A 25,982-nucleotide genomic window follows, 5' to 3' on the forward strand; every position below is an offset into this window, starting at 1 on the left:
AGTATCGATGAGGTGAGGTAACTTATAATGACGCTTCGAGTTACGTTTTAGTTTTTTTTAATTTTCATTGTTTAAAATGTACACATGTAAATAGTTTCAGAATGACATCAGGGATTTGTCAATTGTCACTTCATTTAATCAACATCTAATTTGAGAATTCGTGCAGGCTTTAGCTTCTTTCCATTAAAAATAGTTGTTCACACTTTATTAGCTTAGCTGATGAGATCTGCCAGCGACAGGTGAAATAGCTTTTCTCTACCGAGTGAAATGAAGTAACAATTGTTCAAAAAATTTATAAATTTAACAATGTTGTGTCTGTTGTTTTGTGATGAGCCAAAAGGACCAGGGACATATAAAATGAATGGATGTTGTTTTTAGAATTCACAAAATGATGGAGTCACTAGTGTTAAAAGCATTTTAATAATTTTGGCTCTAAATTTATTCAGCTTTTCAGAGTCGGCACAGGCGGTCACAGTGAAATGAATCATGACATTTTGTTTGATTGGAAAGGATGAAAAAAATATGGTGTGAAGTAGCGGAAAGTGATGTGTTCAATGGGTGGATCGGGGAAAATAACCTGATTACAGAAAGGAGAAGAGCAAAGAAATATTAGAGATTTAATACTGGAAAGCCCACGAAAGCAACAGGATAATTGGACCGACACAAAAGCACAGAGGAGCTAAAATAAAGCACTGAAATAAAAGTGACTCCTTTGCTCCCTTTCTTTTAGAATGTTTTCATTCCCACTCTGGCACATCTACACACATTGAGTGCAGAGGGCCTGTTCTCCATACAATCAGTTTATTACAGTTATTTATATTCACCTGGTGTGAGTCTGTCCTTAATTAAATGGTGAAATGAAAACCAAGCAAGACTTCTTGTCCCAAATAGAAATCTACGGCTGCAAACCTAAAATGATTCACAGTCATTATTCCCAAAAAGGACAAGATGTTTGTCTTTGAATTGGTCGTCCTGTTTGGCAGAGATCAGCGTGTTTTGTAGAGCAGCATGGACGTCACAGAGGCTGGATAACAAGTATGAATCATGAGGTTAGGTGGCTGCTGATTCATGCTGCCTGATTTCTGACACCTGGGTCTGAATTTATCAAGCGTCAGAGTAGAAAATCAACCTAACCAGAGATTCTCCGAGTTATGCTTTTTGTGTGTGCTCATTTTAGGAAGTCAAATAATTTGATCAACTTCCTTTTCTTAGGAAATGCCTCCTCTCTCTGCTGATGAGCTCCAGAGGCGTGAGAAACCCAACAAGACATCTGAACTGAAAGACAACATGCATTGTTCGTCCATGCACTCCAGAAAAACACATCATTTGTCTGTGCCTCCCCAAACTTTCAAACTTTCGGATTTTACACTTCTATGTTTGAGGCATGGTTCGGTTAAGGCACAAAACAACTCTGTAGACAACCGAGTAAGGGAAAAATTATAGTTTGGGAAAGAGGAAATATCAGCTGTCCAACTGTCTCTGTTGATCCATCCAACCTGGATGTGGGAGGAAATTGCACCATTTACAATAAGAACACATCCTGTCTTTGCAAAAACAAAGGTCCTCACCACCTCACGTGTTTCTGCAACAGGGAAGATGTGGTTTTGCGTCAGTCATGATTTGGGTCCGTCACACTCGACAGTTTCGGCAATAACAAATACAACATTTTGTTGCTCCTAACAGCACCTCGGACAATGCACAGATTCATTAACTTTCCCACCACTCAGCATGAAAGCTCCAAGTGTGGACGCCACCCGCATGAAGCGGTGTATTTCCCAAGACTGGGTGACATTACCAAAATGAATCCAACATACCAGAAAATATCTAAAATATTTCAGACTGATAACACCAACACAACCAAGTTATCCAGGCAACTTGTTTCTAACTTGAGAAATAGAGGATGCCACTAAAAGAAATCCTTCCACTTTGCAAATATCTTATATATTTATTGTATATTTGCCAATGAAATTTTCAATTCAGACCCAACCAAGGGCATATCTAATCTTACCTTGCATGACAGCCAGATGCCAGTGACCAGACCAATCAGCATTTTGTGAGGAGCTTCGGGCATGGTTCAGGTGTGTGAGACTGTTGGTTCTAAACAACAATGGCGCCTCCTGAAGGAGTTTGTGTAGATGCTGCAACAGCATCAGCGACATCGCAACTGGAGAGTATTTCCTCAAACGACACTGACGCCTTTTCTCAATGAAAAATATGGTTTTTTTTCCTCTTCTCGCGACTTACTTAGGTACGAGTTTGATTGACAGATGGTTCATCCAATCACCTGCCAAGTACTTTTTGAAAGTGCCCGCCTTTTTTCAAACAATTTCCAATGAGGGCTTCTCACCTGGTGCGTCAGGTTATATCTCATCTTCCTGAGAAGCATCGTAAACAGGACATATTGGAGTAGAACAAAGCAGTGTTTTGACATATCCTCTTCCAACTTGAGCTGTATAAACATGTGAGAATTGTAGCGAGGTGCAGCAGCAGGCTGGGGGTCAGCGATGCACTCAGCTGTATGGATGTATGAAACATGGACATGTTAATATACAGATAAGAACGATGAGACCCAACAAATAAGAATGAGACCCAAGTTGTAATGAAGTGGAATTATCCTTTAAGGCAGATTACAGTGCATCCTCAACACAAAGGACAGAGACCATCTGACAGCAGAGACACACAGCACAGCAGTCGAGCCCTGATTCAAACGTCCATGGAGGCGTGTTAGCGAGCTCTTCCGACTCTCAAAGTTCCTCTTTGACCTCTCGGCCTTTTATTAAATCCTCATCAGAGACTCCAGAGTTCGGAGAGTCGGGGCCGGCAGCAGTCTTTCAGTGCAGGGACTCTTTCAGTCGCATCGTCCTCGTTCCCACAAAGAGACTTTGCGTGCAGGGTGGCAGGTTCTCAGACAAACACACGAGGTACCACAGACAGGAAGTGGACTGACGCTGACGCAGCAGCAAGTCTGCACGAGCACATGGAGAGACACGTACAGAATGTATAAAAAGAGGAGACTACGGGCTGCAGGAGTACCTTCAGAAAAGGCACGTTGGATGGGAAGGACTTTCATCTTTGATCTTCTCTGCAGAACTGGTTTGGTTTCAATAAAAAAAATGAATCAGAGCTTTGTGTCCGAAACACAAAAAGCAGATAGCAGGAGGCGAATTTTGACAGGTTTAAAGACTGATTTATACAAAGAGACTTGAACAGTGAATCCATTTCTGCATCTAAAGACCCTTTTGACATCAGAATCAATGAAAAACAGATGATTATCTTTAAAAACAGATCTATGAGGGTAAATTCTGTTTTTTAAAGAGCTGCAACGACTTGTTCATTCATCAATTAATCGTGTTACTATCTTCTTCTTTTTTAAAGCAAACTTTTGCTTTTTTCATCCTTAAAACTTAAGAATTTCCTGCTTTTCTTTTTCTTTGTCACACATTTAGGGTTTTGAACCGTTGGTCAAACAAAACAAGACATTTGAGGATGACAAAACAATTAGTTGATTGAGAAATAATAATTCTGTTCATGAAAATAATCATCAGTTGTAGCCAGGCTTTATTAAAGGATGAGCTCATTTACGTTACAACAAAACATACTTTTCTCATTTAACTGACCCGGCATCTGGTCATGTTGACAGTTTTGGTTTCATTTGGTCATTTTGGTTGGTACAAAATGCATGCTGGGATACTTGTTTACCTCAGGTTTACACATCAGCCAGCTCCAGGATGAATAGACAGACAATCATCACACTCGTCTATATTTCAAAACCTGAGCAAATAAAAGAAATCTGCAAATATTTAGTTTCATTGTAAAGTGTTTGAACTGACCCTTTAAAATGTTGCTTGTCATCATTTATGACACATAACTCGACCTCACTGGGACATGAAGCTGAAACTCGAGTATTTGGTTTATTTTGGAGAGCAGAGAGATGTTGACATTCAGGAATTCATGGTTGTGGTTCATATTCGAAAGCAAGAAAAAAAACAAAAAAACCGAGATGTCTGGTTTTTGTCGTCCGTCTTCTCAAATATCAGAAATAACATAACAGCCGTTTCTACATTCAGAGGTATTTCATTTTAATAGCTTAATATCAGAGGCCATTTTCTTTGAGGAAGCCATCGACTGCAACAACAGTACCAGCTGAGGCATCTCACTGCAGTGACGAACAGACCGGCTTCAGTTACTCTCGTCGTCTTGTTCAGTGTGACTTTCATCACGTGATCGGCTCAGGATGCAGCCTGCGACACATCAGGACGGATCAAACCTTTGACTTTTTCTCTGGCATTGTTTTACGACCACACATGAAGTTGTCCACCTTGCAGGGCGAACGCACGTAAACCTGCACGGCCCGGAAATCATCCGACCGCCATCCGCTCATGAAGCAAAGCAAGAGGAGAGGAAGAGGTGATGAAATGGCGAAAAAGTAATAAAATCTATAGAAACCCTGAGAGACAAGTTTAAAAAAACAAACCTGTGTGATTCACTTACAGACTTTATCAAATTGTGTGTAATAAGTAAGCGTAAATAACTGCAAGTTGCTACTGAATACTCTAATATTCTTCGTCGTGTTAACTTCATTTGTAACTTAAACATTGAGTTAAATAGGTTGTGCAGGTTGTCTGACCATGCAAAGACGTAACATTTTACAGACAAGCCTACAATTTGATATGAAGGACAAATAAAGTCTCTAACAATAAGGAAACTATTAATTGACGTCGCCGAGGGTTTAAATGGAGCAGTTCCTTTTAATAAGTCATCTGAAATTCAACTGAACAAAACTAACTACACTCAAGAAACTGTCTTAGAATAGAACTCTATTTTCTCAATAATTTGTACGATACATTCCTTTAGTCGAATAAAAGGCCCCTGTAAAGCTAATTGTGACCATAATGTTTGCTGAATTATATTCCGGTTCAAGCTCTGCAGTGTTAATATAATGTGTGAGTCGTTTATTGTGGCTCAAAGCTGGTAACGGTCCAAAGAAAATGTACGGTGTTTCATCAAAAATAAGAGGATGTTTACAGAACTGACGAGAGTCAGTGGAGCCGCACCGACACAACGAGTCGATTGTCTCAAGAAATCCATAATTGAAAAATAAAAACACGATCGACATAAAAATATCTTCAGATGTAGACAACTTCACGGCTCTAGCGCTCTAACGTTTCGAAACCATTATGTCCAAGCAAAAAAAATAATAAAAAAATCACACTTAAAATAATTAAATAGAAGGAAAATAAGAGGTCAGAAGAGCAGTGTCAGCAGAATGAAGGGCAGAAGAAGAAAAGTGGTCACAGTTCACGAGCTGAGAGTCACTGGTTTGATTCCCTCGACAAAGTGGGGGAAAAAAAGTAAAGAGGTCGAGGAACGCTCAGTCCTCCCTTAGTAATCGCTGTCACAGTGCCCTCCAGCAAGGCACTTTTACAGCAGGCAATTGTTCCAGTGGAGCTGCTCAGCGGCCAGCAGCAGATCAGTTACATGGACATGTGTCGAGTGGATGAATGAATGAGAAAGCAAAGCCTTCCCTGGACGAATTTTTTGGAGTTGTTTTTATACAAAGTTCCCGTCTCCTCGTTTGGAACGTGGCGACAGCCAATATTTCACAACTTTTTAAATAACATTAAACGTTATGGCTATGCTGAAAATATACAGTCTGACATTTAGAGATAGTACTATGTTAAAAATACAAATGTGCAAAAGTTGTAAACAAATGAGATCGTGTGTGTGTGTGTGAGTGTGTGAGTGTGTGTGTGTGAGTGTGTGTGTGTCACAGCCTTGTGGGCTCCTCGTCACTGTCACTGCAGTTACCACAGCAGTCCTGCAGAGGGAAGCAGAGAGCAGAGGGTCACCTTAAGATGTCATTAAACGTTTACGCCAAATATGATATATGAAATATAAATTGACCGGGATTCAACTTTCTACATCACAGAAGTTGCACTGATTGTCTCCAAATAAGTTGTGATGTCATGGAGGGGGACTTTTAACTTTTTGGAATTTAAAAAGTGAAGAGATGAGATGAGGTGAGGGAGTCTACTGACTGACCTGTCGGCCAAACAGCCGCTGCATGAGTCCCTGTTTGGGCGGAGGAGACGGCTGTCCTCTCCAGTCCAGGTCAGGCGGGACGGTCCCGTCCTGGTGGAACACATTCAGCTCTGTGAAACACTCCGTCTCGATCATCTGCAGGAGAGAAGACCAAACTTCTTTGTATCACAAGCACAGAGAGACATTTCGAGAAAGGTAAAAGACAATTCAGTGAGGTCACATTTTTAAGTGAGCGTCCCCCTGCTCAGATATCAGCTAAAAAAACGTACATGATCGACATGTCATTTAACTTCATTTTCTCAGTGTTGGACGGGTTGAAATAAATCAACCAGTGCCGAAATAGCTTACAGAGCAGGATTTGTGTTGTTTTATGAAGGCACGTCTCTCACCTCATCCTGCCAGGGAATGGAGACGCAGCCTGTGGACACTTTGCTGTAGAAAGACTCGTCTTTCGGCTCCAGCTCCACTCCTTTCACTGTGGAGAACTGCTCGATGTCCAACACGTCTTTACAGTAGATCGCCTGCGGCTGCAAACACACAAAGCGCTAACTTCAACACATTTTCATCTCAGCTGCTGGGCTACCAATCAGCGAGGACTGAAGAAGAGAAGAACCATAAGAACCACAACTGATGACTTCCCCAAAGTCTTTGTTAGAGATTGAGAGTTGAACTCCCTCAGTTCTTACGTTACATGAAACCTGCTGCAAATCAACAGCGTGCTCTCTGTGGGGAATCCTTCCTGTTACAGACACTGTGCAGGTTAATTATGCCTCAGCGATCTTCTTATTAATCAGATTCATTAATTACACTTTCTCGCTCAGTAAGATTCCACTTTTTGTCGTACAAACCCTCCTGAGGTTCAGTGAACTTGATGTCTGGTATGACATACTGTGGACTTACATCAGGAATGAAGGGCGCCTGCAGCATGCCGGCCACCAGGCGTTTGAAGTTGATGGAGCAGAAGATGGTATGGGCTTTGACCTCGGAGGCTCCACCTCCCTGGCAGCCCATCCTCTCTGTGGGATCTTTGGCCAGAAGCTACAGGATTTTAAAAAAAAAACAGTTACAAACAACAAGAAAAGACAGAAAAGCAGCAGAAACACAAGAGGGTCGGAGGATAATGTCGGTGTTCAGACCAAAAATGGAACTGCATTTAAATGACACCAGGGGCTGCTGTAAATGAATGACAACATTCACGAAAATGTAACTTGAGGAGAGAGCTCTGCTATGTTATTATACATGATTTGGCTGAAAACCACTGATTCTGAAGCAGACAGACAGAGACATGGACTAACTAGGCAGAGATATGTGTCACAGTTTTGTAATCAAGCATTTCTTCTCAGGAAGTCTTTTGAAACAGCGAGGTAAACCGCTCGAATACAGTAAAATATGGAGCTTGAGCAGATGGGAGCTGCAGAACGGAGCGAATAAGAGACAAGTGGATTTGGCCGCTCGAACATCCACCCACCATTGTACAGAGGGACTTGGCGTCCTCGGAGAACTTGCTGGAATATTCCTCCTCCACGTCCCTCACCAGCCGCTCCACTTCCTCCCTCTTGATCTTCTTCTTCCTCTGCTGGAAGGGAGACTGGCCCTCGATCATCTCGTACAGCAGGCAGCCCAACGCCCACCAGTCGGGGCTGAAGGTGTAGCGCTCGTTTTTCACCACCTCCGGAGCTGGGAGGAGAGAAGAGACGCAGCAGAGTGAGCATTTGTTTGAGCTGAACTTGGTTCAAAAACACGGACTACATTGAAAATATCTCCACTGGTGGAGATTGTTAAAGGTCAGAGGTTACTTACCCATGTATCCCACCGTCCCCACCCGTCCCTTGATGGTCTGTCCCTCTGGTACATGAACCGCTAAACCAAGGTCTGATATCCTGATGTGGCCTAAGGACATACACACAAACACATACATACAAACGACTATAAGATGTAAGAAAAGTCATGGAACAGATATTGTTTTTGTTTTTTGAGCCTGAGCATGCAATAAATAATGCAATAAAATGCAATAAAACTGGATTTTATTCCAACCAAACTCAAGTGGCTATATTACTGTTTGTTATCACATCAGTCATTGAAGTCTTGCATCTTTTTGGGAGATTTATATATATATATATATATATATATATATATATATATATATATATACATATATATATATATATATATATATATATATATATATATGTATATTATATAATTAGGTCTAAATGACTAAGATTAAACTCTTCGGAGAGGTTCTGCTGGAGTCAGAGCGCCCTCTGGTGATTCTTAGCAGAAAATGATCTCAAAAACTGCTGTCATACAAACAGCAACTCTTAAAGCTTTACAGGATTAACAATACAGTTTCCCGTTCTGCATAAAACACAGAAGTGTTTTTGGATTATTTATATTGTGAACACAATGCTTTTCAAAAAGATAATGCATGAAAAGTACAACATCATCAGAATAGGAAGGACGTTTACGCCATATAATCTAATGTATGCAGTGTGCAACATAAGTATGGGCTTTTTCAGTTACTTATTCAATTAATTAAGTGCTGAATGTCAATTTAAAACAACCTCAACTCAAGGTCTGCTTCCCTTTTTGTTTCAGAGCTTTCAATTGTATCGCATGGATCTTAAAATCCCTAAATAACAGAAATTACAAACATCTATAGTTCCTGTAGGAGCCGTTAGTTATGTCTGTGTATTGTATCTGTTTATATTGGGAGCCTACCTCAGGATGACCACGGGTGGCAGTGTGGATTAGTGTGGCAGCTAATTGGTATATGGGGCACAGGTGCAACAGGCAGCTAATGACGCACGGGTGACCACACGGTTTTCACCGCACGCAAGACAAGTTACATCACATCGTATCATAATCTGTAAACCCGGAATTCTAATTAAACGGGAACGTCACCCAAAAGGGAAAGAGCCTTGAATCTCTTCATTGAAGCGAGTAAAGAACACGATCTTCTCCCGCACACAGCCGAGTGGCTAGTTGCTGGAATTATTAGTCACTGTAGTTCCATTGCAACTGAGCAAGGACTCCGGAACAAAAGAGGAAGTGGACTTTGAGATGAGATTGCGTTGCAACAGGGCTTTCAAATATGTATTTCTTCCAAATCCCAGTTAGTTTGTCTCCTGCTTTAACATTTGCATGCGGATCTGTGGAAGTTCACTCACAATGGAGGTCAGAAATCAATAAAAAGTGCAAGTCACACTCAATCTAAAAACTGTGTATCATGTCTGTGTGTTCAGATTTGACTGAGTTATGACTTCCAGAAGGAAGGTACTTTTTATGTTTTTAAGTACCTTTGCTGTTGTGTTAATAAGCAAGAAAAATAACTAACAAAAATAATCTAGCATGCACCTGTCCTTTATTAAAAAGAGCCAACAACCCACAGAGCGGTAACAGAAGTTTAAATTGGTTGAATTTTGACCCTTTTATTTATTTTCCTTTAACGCTGCTACTCACCGTGGTCGTCCAGCAGGATGTTCTCTGGCTTTAGGTCTCTGGACAGAGAACGGGAACAAAGACGAGAGACAATGAGACTGGGGGGGGGAGGGGGGAAGGACAATGAGTCGAACGTCTCTGAGGTTGGAAGATGCTGACCTGTAGACGATGCGTTCTCGGTGCAGGTCCTCCAGCCCGCAGCAGATCTCCGCAGAGTAGAAGACGGCTCTCTTCTCGTCGAAACCCGCGTCGCCCATGTGATAGATGTGAAACTTCAGGTCTCCTCCGTTCATGAGGGTCAACACGAGGCACAGAGCGTCCTTCGTCTCGTAGGCGTACGCTAAGCTCACCTGGAGACAGAGGAGAGTCGCGTGTTCATGATGCTGCATGCACAACTCATTGTTTGGATAAATCCAGCAAAAGTAAGCATTGCCTCGTTCCAGCTTCACAGTAAACTGAATATCTTTGGGTCAGTCGGACAAAACAAGACATTTACAGACGTCATATTGTGTTGTGAGAAATAGTGATGAATGTTTTTTATTGTTTGTTTTTATAGATTTTACAGAATGATAAATGTATTCATTGTAAAAAAAATCTACAGAATAATTGATCATAAATATAGTCCTCAATTGCAGCTCAAGTTTTCAGCGAAATATAGTGCAGTCCCAAGTCTAATTTGAGTTTAATTTAAACTTTATTGATAGATTTGGGGTATTAATATGAGATATTCAGGAAGCTGACAACGCCGTTGACTGCACGTCCCCACAACCTGCTGCCAAACTTCTTTAATGAAGTTCTTTGTGTGTTTTCACATTGAAGCCATGTTGAACCCAGAGGGACTCCTCAGCCCTGGGAGACCGGAGCAGCCAACTGACTGGAGTCCAAATCAAATAAGCTGAACGGAGGTCGTCTGGCAGAGAATCAAACCAAACCAGAGACAAAACAAACCTCCTCATGTTGTCTTTTAATTACTGCAGTTGTTCATGTTGCAGAGATCTCGTGCGATCGACGCACACAAAGAGCAAACGTGCACAGTTTCGCTCTACAAATGTATTATTTTGGATGAGAGAAATGTCAACCGATGGTTACTGTGAGACGTTACTGTTAAAGAATAAGTCCGGTGATATTCTTGCAGAGAAGACGAGATGCTCACAACAAATCTGCTGTTGACTTTCTCCAGGATCTGTTTCTCATTGAGCGCCATGGACTCTCCTTTCCTCTTCTTTATCCTCTTCTTCTCCAGTTTTTTACAGGCGTACATTTTCCCTGTGGCCCGTCCCTGACACGCACACACCTGCAGGGTAAAGGAAGAGGAGGAGGGGGAGGGGTGGCGAAACAGAAGACAAGAATTGTATTCCCATTCATACATGTTGCAACAAATAAAGATACAGTTCACTCTTAATAAAACACAGAAGACTTCATTGCCGTCCAGCATGTGACTTCACACGTCATAGAGCACCAGAACACCACACAAGACCGTGATTGTAAATGAAGTAATCAGAAGGTAACACAGGATGCAGCGTAGGACATGAAAAGAAGCGTACACACGGAGGGCTGTGCTCGTAGGGAAACTCCTTTTGTGGAGGATGTGGTGAAAATGAACTTTTCTATTCTACTGCTGCGTTCGGGTAAGAACGTAGAACATATGAAGGTGATAAGTGAGGGTATAAGAATGGAAAACAACACTCAACACAGATTGAATTGATGTCAATCTGAAATTTAAAAAGAATTCGTCACCGAAACCATTTTTACAAACCACCACATTTCCCCAAAAATTGTTCATGCTTGAAGCCAAGTTCCAGTGTTTGAGTTTGATGTCCAGTGTGAGGTGCTATAAACCCAGCTGAACATGGAAACAATATCAGACTGTCCTCCATCCTTAAAGGTCAGGATTGTGGCTCTAAATGGCCATAATGAATCTAATCATGCAACTTGTTACTGACTGGACCGGAGGGAGCCTGCATCATTAACAGAGGATGAAATGTTCATGTGTGCTGCTTCTACACTTCCTATGAATCGTGTATTCAACTGGCCTCGTAGGAGAACGCGTGTAAAACATAGCATCTGAACTACAGAATACTGAACATTGAGAGAGTAAAAGAAGTTATTATGTCAAAGATTTCCTACAACATGAATCCCCTGAAACAATTTGGATAAAAAGGAAAAAAGGGCAACTGGTTATGTTGTCCAGATGATAATTTAAATTATCCGTGAAGCCTCATTCACCAATATCTTCTTTTTCTTGTTAAATTTGTTCTTGAGAAAATTCCTCAACCGCAGAATTGTTCGTACCTTTTGTTCCAATAACAAATCCCATTGTTCACAGGCGTGTGACAGTTGATCCTAATCAGCAAAGGAAAACGCCCGTTCTTCCATTTATTTAATTATTTATTTCAACTTGCCAATAAGATCATTTCTTCTGAGTTTGTGAGTTGTGTTGGACGATGTTGAGTAATTTGAAATAGAGTTTAAAAGAAACAAACAAACTGCATGTACTCACCTCTCCAAAGCCTCCTTTCCCTAAAACTCTGTACTGTCGAAATGTGTTTTTCGTCACCGGTTGCCTGTTGGACACAAAGAGAAACGCGTTTATAACTCAGACTGCAACACATGTAAAGGTAAAATAACATGACGTTGGTAACACTATCTGGCTGTCCTGGAGATTGATGAAAAAAAACACACATATATATATATATATTTATATATATATATATATATATAGCTGCTATAATGATCCACCGCACCAATTAACTGTTCCCTCTTGGTATCTTATCTCCCTGTGGACAGCCTGGCCATTCAAGCAGGTCAATTTAATAGACTCATTAAAACCGGATGAGTCATTTGCTGCTAAATTAACCCTGTGATGGTGCGTCTCGTGTTTTTTTTTTTTTTACCAATACTTGTTATTGGTTTTGTGTATTCTTGAATTTAGGCCCATATTGGTCCTCTGACATCAGACTAAACTCATGCTGTGATGTTTAAGGTGAGCAGTGGAGACTAAATGTCAGGGCTGAAGCTACTCTAGCAGCTTTTAAGGCCTCAACGCAAAAAAAGCTAAACTGTTGGAACGGATGAAGAAAGAAAATGTAATCTTTGGGCTCATATTCTAATCAGTAAACTGCTGACCAGTACTTTTTAAAGACTATTGAGGTTTGATACTGAGCTGACAAATCTAAACTAAGCAGCCTGGAATCACAGAGAGTATACAAGTTGTTTTTTTGTGTGTGTGTGTGTGTGTGTGTGTGTGTGCGTCAGATTTGACTTTCTTTTGCAGCACACTGATGGCATTACAGAGCAAATAGCTACCAGCAGCATAGTAAAAAGTGAACTTGCCAAGTTCAGAGCCGCACTGATTCAAAACATTCACAATAAGTGATTGAGATCACATGACAGAGCCTTGTTTGTGCCCGTCGGACGCACACAGTTTAACTGATTGAGACGAAATCAACTAAACAATGACGTTGGACAGGAAGCTAACATGATGAAAAAAAGTCTTGTTTAAGTCCTGGCTCATCTGTGAATGAGTCTTTCAACACTTCCTCCTCTTTTCGATCATGTGAAGCCCCTTTCTGGCCTCCAGAGGTCCCGAACTCTGGCGGCACTCCTGCATGTGCAGCTGTCCCTCATCAGCCGTTACTCAGCACTCTTCAATCAGCCCATTAGCCTGTGGGTATATAAATCCCTTCTGTTGGTCACTCGGTGTTTTAGTGTAGAGACTACGCTAGTGCTGAGCGGCCAGCCTTAATGTGTTTTGTCCATGTCTGGCAGAAGCTTTCAGTGACGTGCTGAAGTGTTTGTCCTGTCTGGTTATTGTCGATGGCCCTTCATTCTCTGCGCACTCTAAATTTAAATGACAGGGTTTGTTTTTCTTCACATGTCATGAGTTACATTTGTCAGTTAGGCTTTGTATTGTATCCTCCGTCTCTCTACGATACAATATCTATTATTGGCCAAAGTGCAGCTACGTTTTACTCATAAGTGTGTGCAAAATAACGACCTGGCATTTTGGAGAACACAGTTGTTTTTTTTTACCTTTGGATCAACCGCCCCGTGTTCATGCTAAGCTAAGCTAACCGCCTGGCTGTAGCTTCATATATGAGAGCAGTAACACTCAGCAACAAAGCAAATAAGCATATTTCTCCGCGTTACAAATTATTCCTTTTAATGGGGTTGAACAGTGATCGGAAAAAGAATATTTCCCTTATTAATTTGTTGGTTTATTTGCTTTAATTGCGATAACATGAGCAGCTCACGGCTCTACTCTGCAGTCGTTTCCTCCTCTTCCTGACACGTCTTGGAACATCTCTTGACTGAAGACCGCTGCTGCAGGAAAACATTTTCACTCCAATCATGGTGGTGTTTTCTGTTTGTTTTCACTGCGGTTGAAGGATTAGAAATTGTCCTCGGTGGAGGGAATTTAATGACCCTGTGGTTTTTGAAAACTTCTCAAAGCCCCACTGGGAAGAACAGAAGGATTCAAGGCTGTCAACCTTACACAGTTCCTGGAAAGCCCACATGCCAGACATACAGTTTTTCTATCATCTGATAAGCAGCTTGTGGTTCTGGAATAAACAGTCCTCATTCTGTCTCCCCCTTCTCTTTGCTTTTGTTTTGTCTCCATCATTGTCTTGATATTCCCATTTCTTCCTCTCTGCTCTCGTCACCTTGTGGGTTCAGGCCTAATCGTTTGTATTCATACGTCACTACAACGAGGATGGCTGGGGATGGATTGGCCTCCGATGTGGGCTGTTTCACCTGATCTTTAAAGAACACCATATTTAACCATTGAATCTAAACACTCAGTCCACTGTGGGATAGCCGGCGTGTTTACAGCGTCACTGAAGTTTTCAAAGTGGAGTCTGGGAACCATCAGTACTCAGTGATGGGACACGGACCCAGACAAGCTTTCTCTGTCTGCAAACAAACCTGATAAAACTCAGAATAACCATCAGTGTGATGACAGATTCATTGTTCCAGCAACAAATAAACACTTATGTGTGAATTACGTCAGACAATACCAGAGAATGGAGAGCTCGGTATTTCCCATGTGCCAGTGATGTAAATGGGTCAACTTTTCGGCTGCTGCAGCAACTGCAGCGTCGCTCGCGTACGCTGTTCATAGTCTGTGATCAATATCAGTATTATCGGTAACAGTACAATCGGGTGCATCTAGCCTTTACGACACCAGCCTGCTCTAAGTCTACTCACTGCCAAAACTGAACTGTGAAACTTTGCGGTTGAGCAATTTCAAACTCCCGTCTTGAAATATGTACGGGTGATAACACTCTGATATTGCATTTGTTCTTACCCCAGTAAGCCAAGAGAGGAAGGAATGAGGCAACTCGCTCAGCATGTTGTTACTGGTACTGTGGTGGAGCTTAAGGCTGACGAGTGAGCTCCTAAGAGGTACGTGTGTAATGAAAGTATGCATTATGTGTCCTCATGCACATAATAGGGAGAAACAGCAGTAGAAAGACGGACAAAGACGAGGAAGGAAAGTTTGAGAAAGAAGAGATGAGAACGGGAGGTTGATTTCACTCTGTCAACAAACTTTACCTCTCCAGCCACTTCCACTGGAGGAACCTGTTGTAGTACATGCTGTCGAGGTAGTCCGCGAAGGGCGCCACACTCAGGTAGTCGTGGATCAATCTGGGTAGAAAACACAACAGAACATCTGCAGGTCATCTTCTGTCCAAAAGAGCAGCAGGAACTTGATGTCAGAAAATGAACTAGATAACTGAGTAATCATTAAACCGGTCAGATGATCCGACATTTCAACCGAGACTTCTGCTGCTATGCCGAAGACACTAGCGTAACAGCAGCACAAGTAGGGTTAGCAAAGTTATTTGGAAGTTTGCTAACAGTAGCTAACATCAGTCACCATAAGCTACAGGTCATTCCAGGCCAAGTGAGACTGTGTTGGTTGAAATCAAGCAAGGATGCATTTCTTTTTGCTTATGAATTCAATTGAGGACAAATGTGTTATTTTCTTCTTTCAAAAGCAAACATTTGGATTCATTTCAGATTTAATAACCTTCTGAGAAAGGACCTTAACTCAGGCAATATGTTGCCTTTAGGAGCTACTGCAATGAGCTAACACAGGAAGGATTATGGTTTTGGTGAAATGAAACAGTCACGCTCCAGGTCACTGTCTGAAACACTGACAAAAAAAAACTGAATGCTCTTCCCAGAGAAATATGGTGCCCGAAAAACAACAATTCCTAGTTTCAGAGGACTACACACAATAATGAAATCTTTTTTATGAATGTTATATTCCATTTCTGCCAATAAATCCCCCTTTATCCTACACTCTGGTCCTTTAAGATAACTGCTTATACTAGAAATATGTTACTGCCAGAATCTTGCCACAATGTGAACAACCCTGAGAAGAATAGTTATATTTCTTTATATAAAATAAAGATACTTTTTCTTTGGCATCATTATTAAGTCAAAACCTATTTTGAAACAAATCGTGGCCCTGCTTTGAGTCCTCTTTGATTTCACAAAGTTAGTCCAAAGGGCAGAGAGGTAGTGCTTAACAGGGTTCATTCTTATTGGGACTCTTGGATTCCAACTAGAAGAGTTGTGACAGATTTCATAGCAAGGTGTTGAAAATACGGTAAGTGTAGAATATCACCAGACTTCTCCTTTTACCTCCCTACCAGACGAGTGAAGAGTGCAGAGTGTGTAGTGTTAACGTTGAGTGCAGCACCGTAGCTAATAACTCATGACTTGTTCTTGATGTGGCTTGAAAAACCAACTGGCCTCTGCGCCGCCCTCACGCCTACGCAACAAGCATGAACAGAGCCGTGAGAGGATGTTACACAATGTGTGAGTGTTTATGAAATGAACGATTAACTCTTCCTCATCACAAAATATGTTTGTATCGTAAGGTTTTCCTTTCCATTCATCTCTATTTGGTCTTTATATTGTTTAAAGTATTATGATTTCTTATCCCGTGTTCTTCTGAGTCGTGACTGCGCCATGAATCATTTCATTTTCTTCTTCTTTTTCTCTGCATCACATCTACATTTTACAACCTTGATAAACGGCCAACATGCTCAGTGCTCTCAACCGTTATGAACCCAACTTCCTCATTTGGGAAACACTGGAGTTGCAAATCCAGAGTTACAAAAACAAGACCTGATGTTACAGACCGGAAGCTGCTCAGTCATGAGCTTTGTTTTCTGCATTTGTGTTTTGTGCGACTTCTTTTTTACACTCTGAGTTGTGTCTGCAGGCCCAGCAGTCCTCGCATACAACCCCTACAGCCTTCACCAATAAGATAAGACGGCATGTATCGATCCTGAAAGGCAAAACCCAGGGTATCCAACTCTCGTGTTCAGCTTGTTAAGGGGGACGTGTTGCTAAAATGCATGCTGGGATACTTGTCCACTCCAAGTCAGCTCTCAAAGCATCCTCACTAAAATCTATGGAGGAAGAACATTTGCTTCTTCTTCAAACACGTTGCCTCCTCTCAACCTAATGCAGTCCTCCTCTGGACCAATCACATCCCAACACACGGAGACTTGAGTCATGCGAAATGGACTTAAATCGGACTCTATTAACTCGTCGTCAAACAACAAGACAACGGCAGCGTCTCAGTCGACTTTAACGCCACAGTGACTTGAGCCTCGTGACTTGAAAGACTTGAGACGTTGCCAGAAACCCGAAGCGGGAGACAGAGCCGAGATTCAGGACAGTGTTCAGGCTGTCTGCTGTCTGCAGGGCCAGCAGCACTTGTTTTGATGTGCTTTTGCATGATTGTAGCTGCACCGCAGGATTTCTTTTTCAATGCCTAGAGAACAGAAACCTCACAGAGAGAGAGAGAGAGGGGTGAGGGTGAGGTTGTTGTGGGATGGGCTAACTCTGATCAACTTCACCCTTTGTGTGAGGGGATGTTTTATTTAATGCGAAATAGATTCAATCTGGCATGTTTTGAAAAGGTTTAATTCATTAAAACTTGCTTTGGTTTTCCCCCAAATTTGACTGTATCATGTATTTTCCAAAATATGCAACATAGTATATTCATACCAGTCGAGCATATTATCAGGTTAGTCCAATGCACAATATCTGTTCATTTGCAGCTAACTCTATATCTGTGATTATAGTTGGGGTATTCAACCCAAAACGAATATTATAAATCACCCAACATATGTACTATGTGTTTAATCATGGGGTATAAATTCCTTTTAATGTCAAACCAAACTGACGGAAATAAGACCATGGACGTGACAGCTCGATTCCTTATGTTAAAGGGGGATAAACAAAATAATTGACCAAAATAAACAAGCCCAGATGGGACCCCCGTGATCTTACTTGGTACATTCCTTGAAGAGCTCTTTACAGGCCTCCTGCTGCAGCCTCTCGCCGCACTGAGCCATCATGGCCTCCTCCACCTCAGGCACACGGTCCTCCGACTGCACCGCAAAAAGAAACGCATTAGGTCCATTTAAACACAGTGACTCAACTCTGGCAGTAAACTCACAGAGGAAAGCCGGATAAACTGGGTTTGAGACGGTGCAGATAGATTATTATCCTTGTCACACTGCGAGACTTCGGCGTGTTTCGACTTGTATCCACAGCGAGACAAACCGATGCGGGTGAGAAAACTGAAGCACACAGAGAGCCAGAATCGTCAGGAAAAACAAGCGGAAACTTGCAGACATGAAGAAGCAATTGTACCACTCTTATTCAACAAGACTCAAAATGACTGTTCATTGTCAGCCTTCGCTTCATCATTTCCCTTTATGCCTCTTGGCATGTAGGGCAGCAACAAAAGTCTTCCACTCCTGTCTGTCCTGGGCGAGCCTTCGCTTAAGGTGTTAAAATGGGCAAAATCATTTTCTGGACAAGTGTGCAGATTTACTGTCGGTACGTGGTAAACGTGCAACAGGAGCAGGAAGCTTTAAGGAACAAAACCACTTGGTCAGGGTTAGAAAAAACATCATTCCTTCAAATAAGTACGCTTGTGATACAACATAACGCATGTAACGTCATGTGAATAAGTGTCGTAAAAAAAAAATATGTATCTTTGGGTTTCACACGGGACACCGACGACGCCGATAGGAGGTGCCCAAGCGTGGGTATCTGACGGCCTGGGTCATACCCAGTTGGTCGTGAAGGGATACCTGCAGGGAAACATAGAGAGTGACGGAGGACCATGAAAGCGGCTGCTACCTTTGGGTTGAAGTATTTGTCGACGAGTTCCTGACCGCACTCCTTCCTCTTCTCATCCGGAGTCACCTCGTACTCCGCCTGCGGGGAAACACATCAAGACTAAATGAGAGCGGGAACCAGAGGTGACCGACAGTCGCTACAGGAGCTCTGTCGCAATCGTCCCTCAGTTACCCAGATGTGGCAGATGTGGCAACGTCAGCTTCACTATAAGAAAATACATTTTTGTCCTGTATCTATTTGTACAAGTTCTAAAACAAAAATAAGCAAGGAAGCGTGTTCATAACAGATACTGCATCAGTTCTGTGCAAAACAATCAAAACAAAGTCAGACGAGTCATTCAGACTATTTGACATGTTGTACAGTGATCATAATCTGATCACCCTCATGATAAAAGTGAATGAACAATAATGTTGAGTGATTGTTCAGCTGCTCTACCAACTCTCTGTGTTTCCACTGAAGACCTCTGAAGGCCTTGATTACTGCCAAACCCAATTCAATCCTTAATTGAAGGGATTTGGGAGGCCTGCTCCACACCCAGCAGTACACGAGCCGATCGTATCCTCTCCGCCTCACATCCAACCATCCCTTTGAGTTCACTTGCAGTAAACTGAGCCTGACTGGAAAAGTCCAAAGTGCTTCCTCTCCCCATCTCACAGCGAGAGCCTGTAATGCTAAGTGACGGCAGAGACGTTTCAAATCTCATTTTCCCTTTTCCATCTGGTTCTCTCGCAGAGTTCTCTGAGAAGAGACGGGAAGCGGTTCTAAGCGAGCTGAGCCGATACTAAAAGTTGGAGCGGAATCGTGACTTGCTCGACTCGGGAAATCCTGTACAAACCCACCGTTTCCAAGGAGCCGAGCCACCATCAAAGGTTTCTACACTTTTCCCATTTGCAAAATTGATATTGTCTTCCCACAAAGGAATTTCCCTAAAACTTAGAATATCAACACCTTGACTGGAGAAACTGTATTTCATGTTTTATTCTTACATGAATAAAGGCGTGAAGAATGAGGACTACCCTCTTCTTCGACCAACAATATCTCAGGACTTTTTTAAGTGTTTTCCATCTCTAACACGTCTTTTTCCAAAAATCGGAGGGTAACTTGACAAATATTACGATCATGGTCTCCGGAGGATAAAGCCTGATGTTATGTTGGCAAATAAATGTCAACAAGAGTGTGACTGAAACATTCCTTTAGTGAGCAGAGCGAGCAGCGAGCCGTTCACCGTGACAGATAAGGTCAACAGAAAATGTGCGCGTGTGTGTGTCACGTTTACAACATGGGAGGTAGACGAGACGGTCGACACTGTGACGCAGTTTCCTCTCCAGAAGTCAAAAGTTCACGTTTTTCATGAAACAGATATTAAACTCAACTTCCTCCTCCTCCTCCTCCTCCTCCTCCTCCTCACTCGTAACGTCAAGTGTTGGAGGCACTTCCTGCAGCAAAGGTCCCACATGAGGACTAACTCACCATGTTGCACTTGTTTAAAGGGACAGTTCACTCAAATCACAGAACAAAAAACTATATCTTTATCTACATGACCAGATAATATTGTGTTTTCTTTTATTGGGCAGATTTACAGATATCTGTCTTTAAAGCTACTACAAGGAACATGTATTTTGTGTTGATTTTGGAAGACCCTGTGGACAAAAGCGGTAGCGTTTCTGAGTATCAGAGGGTCAGGAAGCCTGCCCCGCGCAGTCCTGCTTCTGGTTCTCCGGTGCCTCCCTTCCCTCCTGTGTGAGCCCAGCAATACGGTTTGGACTTCCAGCAGCGCGGTGACGGCGTTCGCTCCCAGCGGGGACCGGCAGAGCAGCTGGGCAAAGCTCTGCTCGTGGCTGGAGAAGGACACGCTCTTGCCGGCCACTGAGCTCTCTACCTCCCGCCAGAGCTCCAGCTGCAGGTCGAAGGTCAGCAGTGAAGCCGGATCTGGGTTTGTCCGCGGCAGGATGGGCGCTGCCGGAGGCCCCGCTGGAGTCTGAGCTGTAGGAGTGTCTTGTCTGTATGGTTTTGTCTGATTTCGCCGTGATCCAACCCGGTGGCACCGATGACGAGCATCATTTCTTTTAAGAAATAGCCGTTCTTGCTGATGGTCTTGTTTACTTATGCAGGTCATACAAAGGCATTCATTCATACACATTGAGACCGTTTCATAATCAGTTTAAAGTTCCTTGTAGTAACTTTAAGATTTCAATTCTTCAGAGATTAATTGAAATAGTTTGAAAATTACATTTAAAAACATTTAGTAGCAGAAAAAGTGTCCTTGTTACTCTAAGATAGCGATGATTCTAAAGAAAACACACACATACCTCCCTCTCTTCATTAACAAGAATCGAGCAGCCTTTTGAGGAAGAAAGACACACAAGTCCTTGAGACCCCCACCACCCTCCCTCATTCCCACACACACACACACACACACACACACACACACACACACAATTCCATCCTTCTGTCTTCCCACACGGAAAAGGGCATTTGAGACAAAACTTTTAATCTCTTCAACACAAATGTACAGACTTCCAGGAACAAGACGAACATCCAAATAGCCCATCACACACACACACACACACACCCACACACACACACACACACACACACACACACACACACACTTCTTACCACAGCGTCCAGGAACTTGACGCAGAGCCTCAGTTCGGGTCGAGTCTCACAGAACTGTCTGAACAGTAACCGTCCGATCGGCTGCCGCTCACAGAGGCTGCTGTAGTCCTTTTCTATCGAGACAAGGAGACACAATGTTGTTTAATGAGCTGAAACAATGAAGTTATGATTCAATCAAAAAGTCTCAAACTAATTTCGGCAATCTAAGAAATGAATGGGTGCATCTTTCCATCAACTACGACTTAAGAATCTTGTTTAATTTTCTGTTTCCTGTGTGATGTAACATCCACTTCAACACTAACATTTAACCGTCCAATTAGTCGGTTGAATAAATGCTCAAGCAACCAGGGATATGAACAACCATCATTTTAGTACTACACCTATAATTCATAGAGTTGTAAACAATGTAATGCGTCAGTGATTTGACTGACGGAGTGGAGTGTAACACAATACAACAATGAATGACGCTGACACATTTAATGGTCAGATATCGGCACACACAGCATGCGGGTGTTGACGCAAACTCCATGATAACATTTGCATAGATCAGCAGTCTCATTCACGGGAAAGTTTTTATTACAGGAGCAGTGGAAAACGTGACAATTATTGAGAAAAATTGCAGTAAAGATGGAAACAAAAAAGAATAACATTTATGATCACAGTACACCACATTAATAAAAGGGTGACGTTAACTACATTTTTATATGTTTTCAAACATATTAAAAACAGAGGAAATAAACAATAGTCCACATGATCATCTTATAACGGTTGTCATGATTAGGCAATGATTCGTCTTTTTTTTCAGCAGAAATTGCAAAACTTAGGAGCTTGTATTTGACATATTTCACTGTTTGCTTACAATTTGTAGACAATAAATTTAATAATCTAAAAAAAGATTAAAACTCGATTAATTATTTCAAGTCGATGAATGAAAAATAATCCTTAGTTGCAGCCGTAAAATATTTGTCACAGTACATAGGACAGCCTACTTGATGGATGACAATGATGATAATGACAACTATTATATATCGCCAACTTTACATGCTAAGGGAGGTTTTAGATACATATTTTGGGGTGTTTGGGTTCATCTGCCCAGCTGAGCGTCAGGACAAAAAAAACAACACCCAGAACATTTCAATTTGCATCTGTGACTCATGTGGATGCAAAGCGACTCATGGTGCTTCATGATCAAACACATGTGACTCAGGAAGCAGCAGAGAGGTCAGATCGGGACAGAGAAGAGCAAAGCCATCCGCAAGTCAAACGACTTCCATCTGTAGAACCCGATATCACCTCCAGCATCTCTAAAGGCAATGACTCGAAGAAGAGAAGAAAAGCTCGTCACCACAACAATGGGATTATCCCTGTGTTGCTGCTTTCTGCCTCTACCTCTATGAACAACCTGGCCCACTACTAGCACCTGAGCTAAACGCTAATGGAAGGAACAACTGGTTTTGTTTGGTTTGATCTGTGCAGCCAGTTTACTTTTCGACAAACAAATCAGTTTACGATCACTATCGCACACCAAGACACATTGCGTGTGTTCTTCAGGCCTCACAAATGTGTCGGGTTCGTTTGCAACGTGCACATTTGCATTTACAACCCAACTTTTCGAATACTTTTGAAACCTACATTGTTTGTCTTCTTCCTCCATCCCTTTTACTGGTTCATTCTTCTCTGTTTAACGACTCGCACCGCACTGCACCTTCAGCATTACACCTTCTGAACATCGTCGCGCCGTGACACTCCTCGTCAAAAGATTGCTGCATGGAGCCGATAACGATGCCGATAATGATGATAAAGTGCCCCCTAGAATGCCCTTCCATTGGAGAAAACGTCATGGAATTCTCTCTGGGTGGCCCTCCAGTGGAGAAAACGGGATGAAGGGTCCTCTATGATTCCCTTACAGTGGAAAAACAAATATGAAGTGCCCTCTAGAATGGCCTTCTCGTGGAGACCCTGCCCCTTAGACGGCCTCAGTCCGCCACTGACTTCAACTTATTTGTTTTCTTGTCACTTAACTGAGTAATCTCTTATCAGTGGTACAGTGACAGATGGTAACTGATGCTCAGTTTTATCCCACTTAGTTTTTGCTGCTCTACTTATCTCCCTTCCATTGCGCTCTGCTAAACTACTACCGTAAGTCCTCTTTGTTCTCTGTTCTACTCTAATTATCTCTTTTCTCTTCTCTTTGCTCGGACAGTTCTGGGAAATGTCTATTGTGGTTGTGGATCACTGGACTTTCTCAACAGTGGCTGTAGGTGTGATGTACATGAAAAGAGCTCCAGGACTGTACAGAACATGCTGCACCATCATCACACAGAGAGCTTACACAAGGAGGCCACTGTTGGGCCTCCTGCATGCTCCAAAAGGGCCTCCGGGTCCCTTCTCCCGACAGTGAATTCATGATGCCACAGGTTTTGGGTTCTCACGTTTAGCTCTGTTCAGCAGTGTGTGTAAAAGGTTTTCTTTGTGTCCAACAGCTATTAGACTGATTACCATGAAATTCTGTACAGTGTACAGATCCCACTGACTTTAGCATTTAGCTTAAAGCACTGCAGTACTTACAGCCTCACAGAGCCACTAACATGGCTGCGAACTCAAGAAAAATGTCCTGAAGATAAAGGACACGCCACTACATGTCGCCATGGTTGTAGAACCTTTTACAGCCGACTTCATGGAAGATATGCGCGTGCATGTTGGCAACGGAAGTGGAGTTTTGCCCCAGCCATCCATGACGAGTTGGCAAGCTTTAAATATTAAATTCAAATTGTCAACAGCATCAAAATGTCTGACTGTAGCATGTTTGGTAACAACAATTCAACAGCAGACTCAAGTATCTAGAGAATTCCCACAGGATAACGACTGTTTCAGAGCAACAGGTGTTTCAGTTGAATGAGTGACCGTGCTAACTGGTGACTTTCAGCCGAATGTTACTCGTAACTAAAGTAAATAGGTGGCATGGATAATCAACACGGATGAGTTTGTATTCACAATTGATTGAAAGGGTGTAAGAGGACGTCTTTTAAACAGCTGCCGTCAGCACGAGCGACCATGTTCTTGTCGCATTTGGCTGAAAGTCACCAGTTAACCCGGTCACTCGTTGAACCGAAACACCAGCGAAGTACTTCTGTCAGCAACACTGGAAATCTGCACTCAGTGTTTACACTTGTGTTATGATTTGAACGTCATGGTTAAGTGAAGAAAGCTGTGTGAAGAGAACCGGAAGTCATTGAGAGTTATGTGAATGTGAAGTTTTGAATTTACTTTTTTTAGAAGAAAACTGTCCGATCACTGTGATAATACATTGCTGTGCAAGATAGAAATGTTGCATTTTGCCTGCATGGTGTGTAATGATATACAGGAGAGGAGGAGATAGAAGAAGAGAATAGAAAACCAAAATAAGTGAGAAGAGAAGAGACGAAGAGAAGTTTCTGACAAACAAGGAAGTTGACGGTTTCCTGAATGTCTTTCTGGAGACTCCCTCCCACTCATCTCTTTCTTCTGGTTTCATAAAGCTGCCACAAAGATTGTGAGAACTGAATCATTACTGAGCTCATCTCTTTGTATCTCTTATCATTTCTCACTCTCACACTTTCTAATCCTCACGTTTTACTTTCTTTGTCTGAACAATCAATCAGTGTTTCATCTCGTCCTCTAATTAGCTTTTCACAACATTCGATTTGTTTGTGAACTTCCTGCCTCCGTGTGTCACACAGAGACATGTCGGACGGAGTTCATTCAAATCACAGCTACTTTGCATCGCACCTTTCAGGAAAGAAGCAGCTCTGTCGTCAAGGTTTCCCCCCGAAGGACAAAGCGTCTGCTGCTGATCAAGTGAGCATGCGCCGCTTCAACCAAACTTCATTTAATATACAGGGTGTCCCAGGATCAGGGGCCACCTCCGGCCTGTGAGACAACTTCATAAAGCCCCTCACATGTTTACATGTTTACGATCATTTCATGTTCTCGCAATGCTGTAAATTTGTGAGTAAAAAAAAAAGCTTTTTCATGTCAGATTCAACAATGTGCATGATGAGCCAGCACAAACGTTTTAGCCATACTCATTATGCAGAAATTTCCCTTTTCTAACATTTATTTACAAGCACAAAACACAAAACACAGATGCGGTTATGGGAATCTTATTAGCTTTGCACGTATTTGGGCATAACCTAAACAATTGGACAACTGAAGGATTTATGTCATACATCCTCTGGGGAACATGAATGTCTAATTCAAATTCCATCTTAAACCATCCAAGTACCGCATATGGATGTACTGGAGTTTATTTAGGATTTTGGATGATGATGTGCCGTGAAGAATGCTGTTGCAGTGGTCGATTCTGGACGTGATGAAGGCGCGGATCAGAGTTTCAGCAGCAGATGAGGAGAGTGATGAGCGGAGACAGGCGATGTTTTTTTCAGTGGAAAAAGGCAGTTCTGGTGATTTGTTGGTGAGAGGTTGCTGTCGAACATGACTCCAAGGTTGCGGATGTGTGGGGAGGGAGACAGAGTGGAGTTGTCGATGGTGAGGCAGAAGTACAGTCCACATCTGCTTTTAGGCACCAGGATATGAAAAATAAATATGGCCAGGTTTAAAATGAAAGAAGAAGAATTTCTTTCTTCTTTTGTTGCTCGATAAGCTCCTGCAGAGTAAAAGTGCACTTACTTAATGGGACCAATCGGAAAACCCCAACAAAC

At 42.2% G+C, this 25,982-nt stretch overlaps 1 protein-coding gene across 2 annotated transcripts in view; it reads right to left on the reverse strand.

Annotated features, from left to right (window-relative positions):
- Positions 1-3,897: 3,897 nt before the first annotated feature.
- The window catches only part of grk6 (G protein-coupled receptor kinase 6), a 33,532-nt gene continuing 11,447 nt past the window's right edge, over positions 3,898-25,982 (reverse strand). The window contains exons 3-16 of one of the 2 annotated variants that reach the window (XM_079283410.1): positions 21,283-21,395; positions 18,664-18,741; positions 17,803-17,903; positions 15,040-15,132; positions 11,984-12,047; positions 10,637-10,777; positions 9,643-9,833; positions 9,505-9,542; positions 7,843-7,932; positions 7,511-7,719; positions 6,943-7,080; positions 6,432-6,569; positions 6,043-6,177; positions 3,898-5,818 (exon numbers count right to left, since the gene is read on the reverse strand). In XM_079283410.1, the coding sequence (XP_079139536.1) occupies positions 5,768-5,818; positions 6,043-6,177; positions 6,432-6,569; positions 6,943-7,080; positions 7,511-7,719; positions 7,843-7,932; positions 9,505-9,542; positions 9,643-9,833; positions 10,637-10,777; positions 11,984-12,047; positions 15,040-15,132; positions 17,803-17,903; positions 18,664-18,741; positions 21,283-21,395 (1,580 nt within the window). In that variant the 3' untranslated portion in view covers positions 3,898-5,767. Of the gene's footprint in view, positions 5,819-6,042; positions 6,178-6,431; positions 6,570-6,942; positions 7,081-7,510; positions 7,720-7,842; positions 7,933-9,504; positions 9,543-9,642; positions 9,834-10,636; positions 10,778-11,983; positions 12,048-13,736; positions 13,793-15,039; positions 15,133-17,802; positions 17,904-18,663; positions 18,742-21,282; positions 21,396-25,982 lie in introns of those variants that run through there. The other variant, XM_079283411.1, reaches the window with a different exon arrangement.

The sequence above is a fragment of the Melanostigma gelatinosum genome (assembly GCF_949748355.1).
Source record: "Melanostigma gelatinosum genome assembly, chromosome: 14".
NCBI classification, from domain to species: domain Eukaryota; kingdom Metazoa; phylum Chordata; class Actinopteri; order Perciformes; family Zoarcidae; genus Melanostigma; species Melanostigma gelatinosum.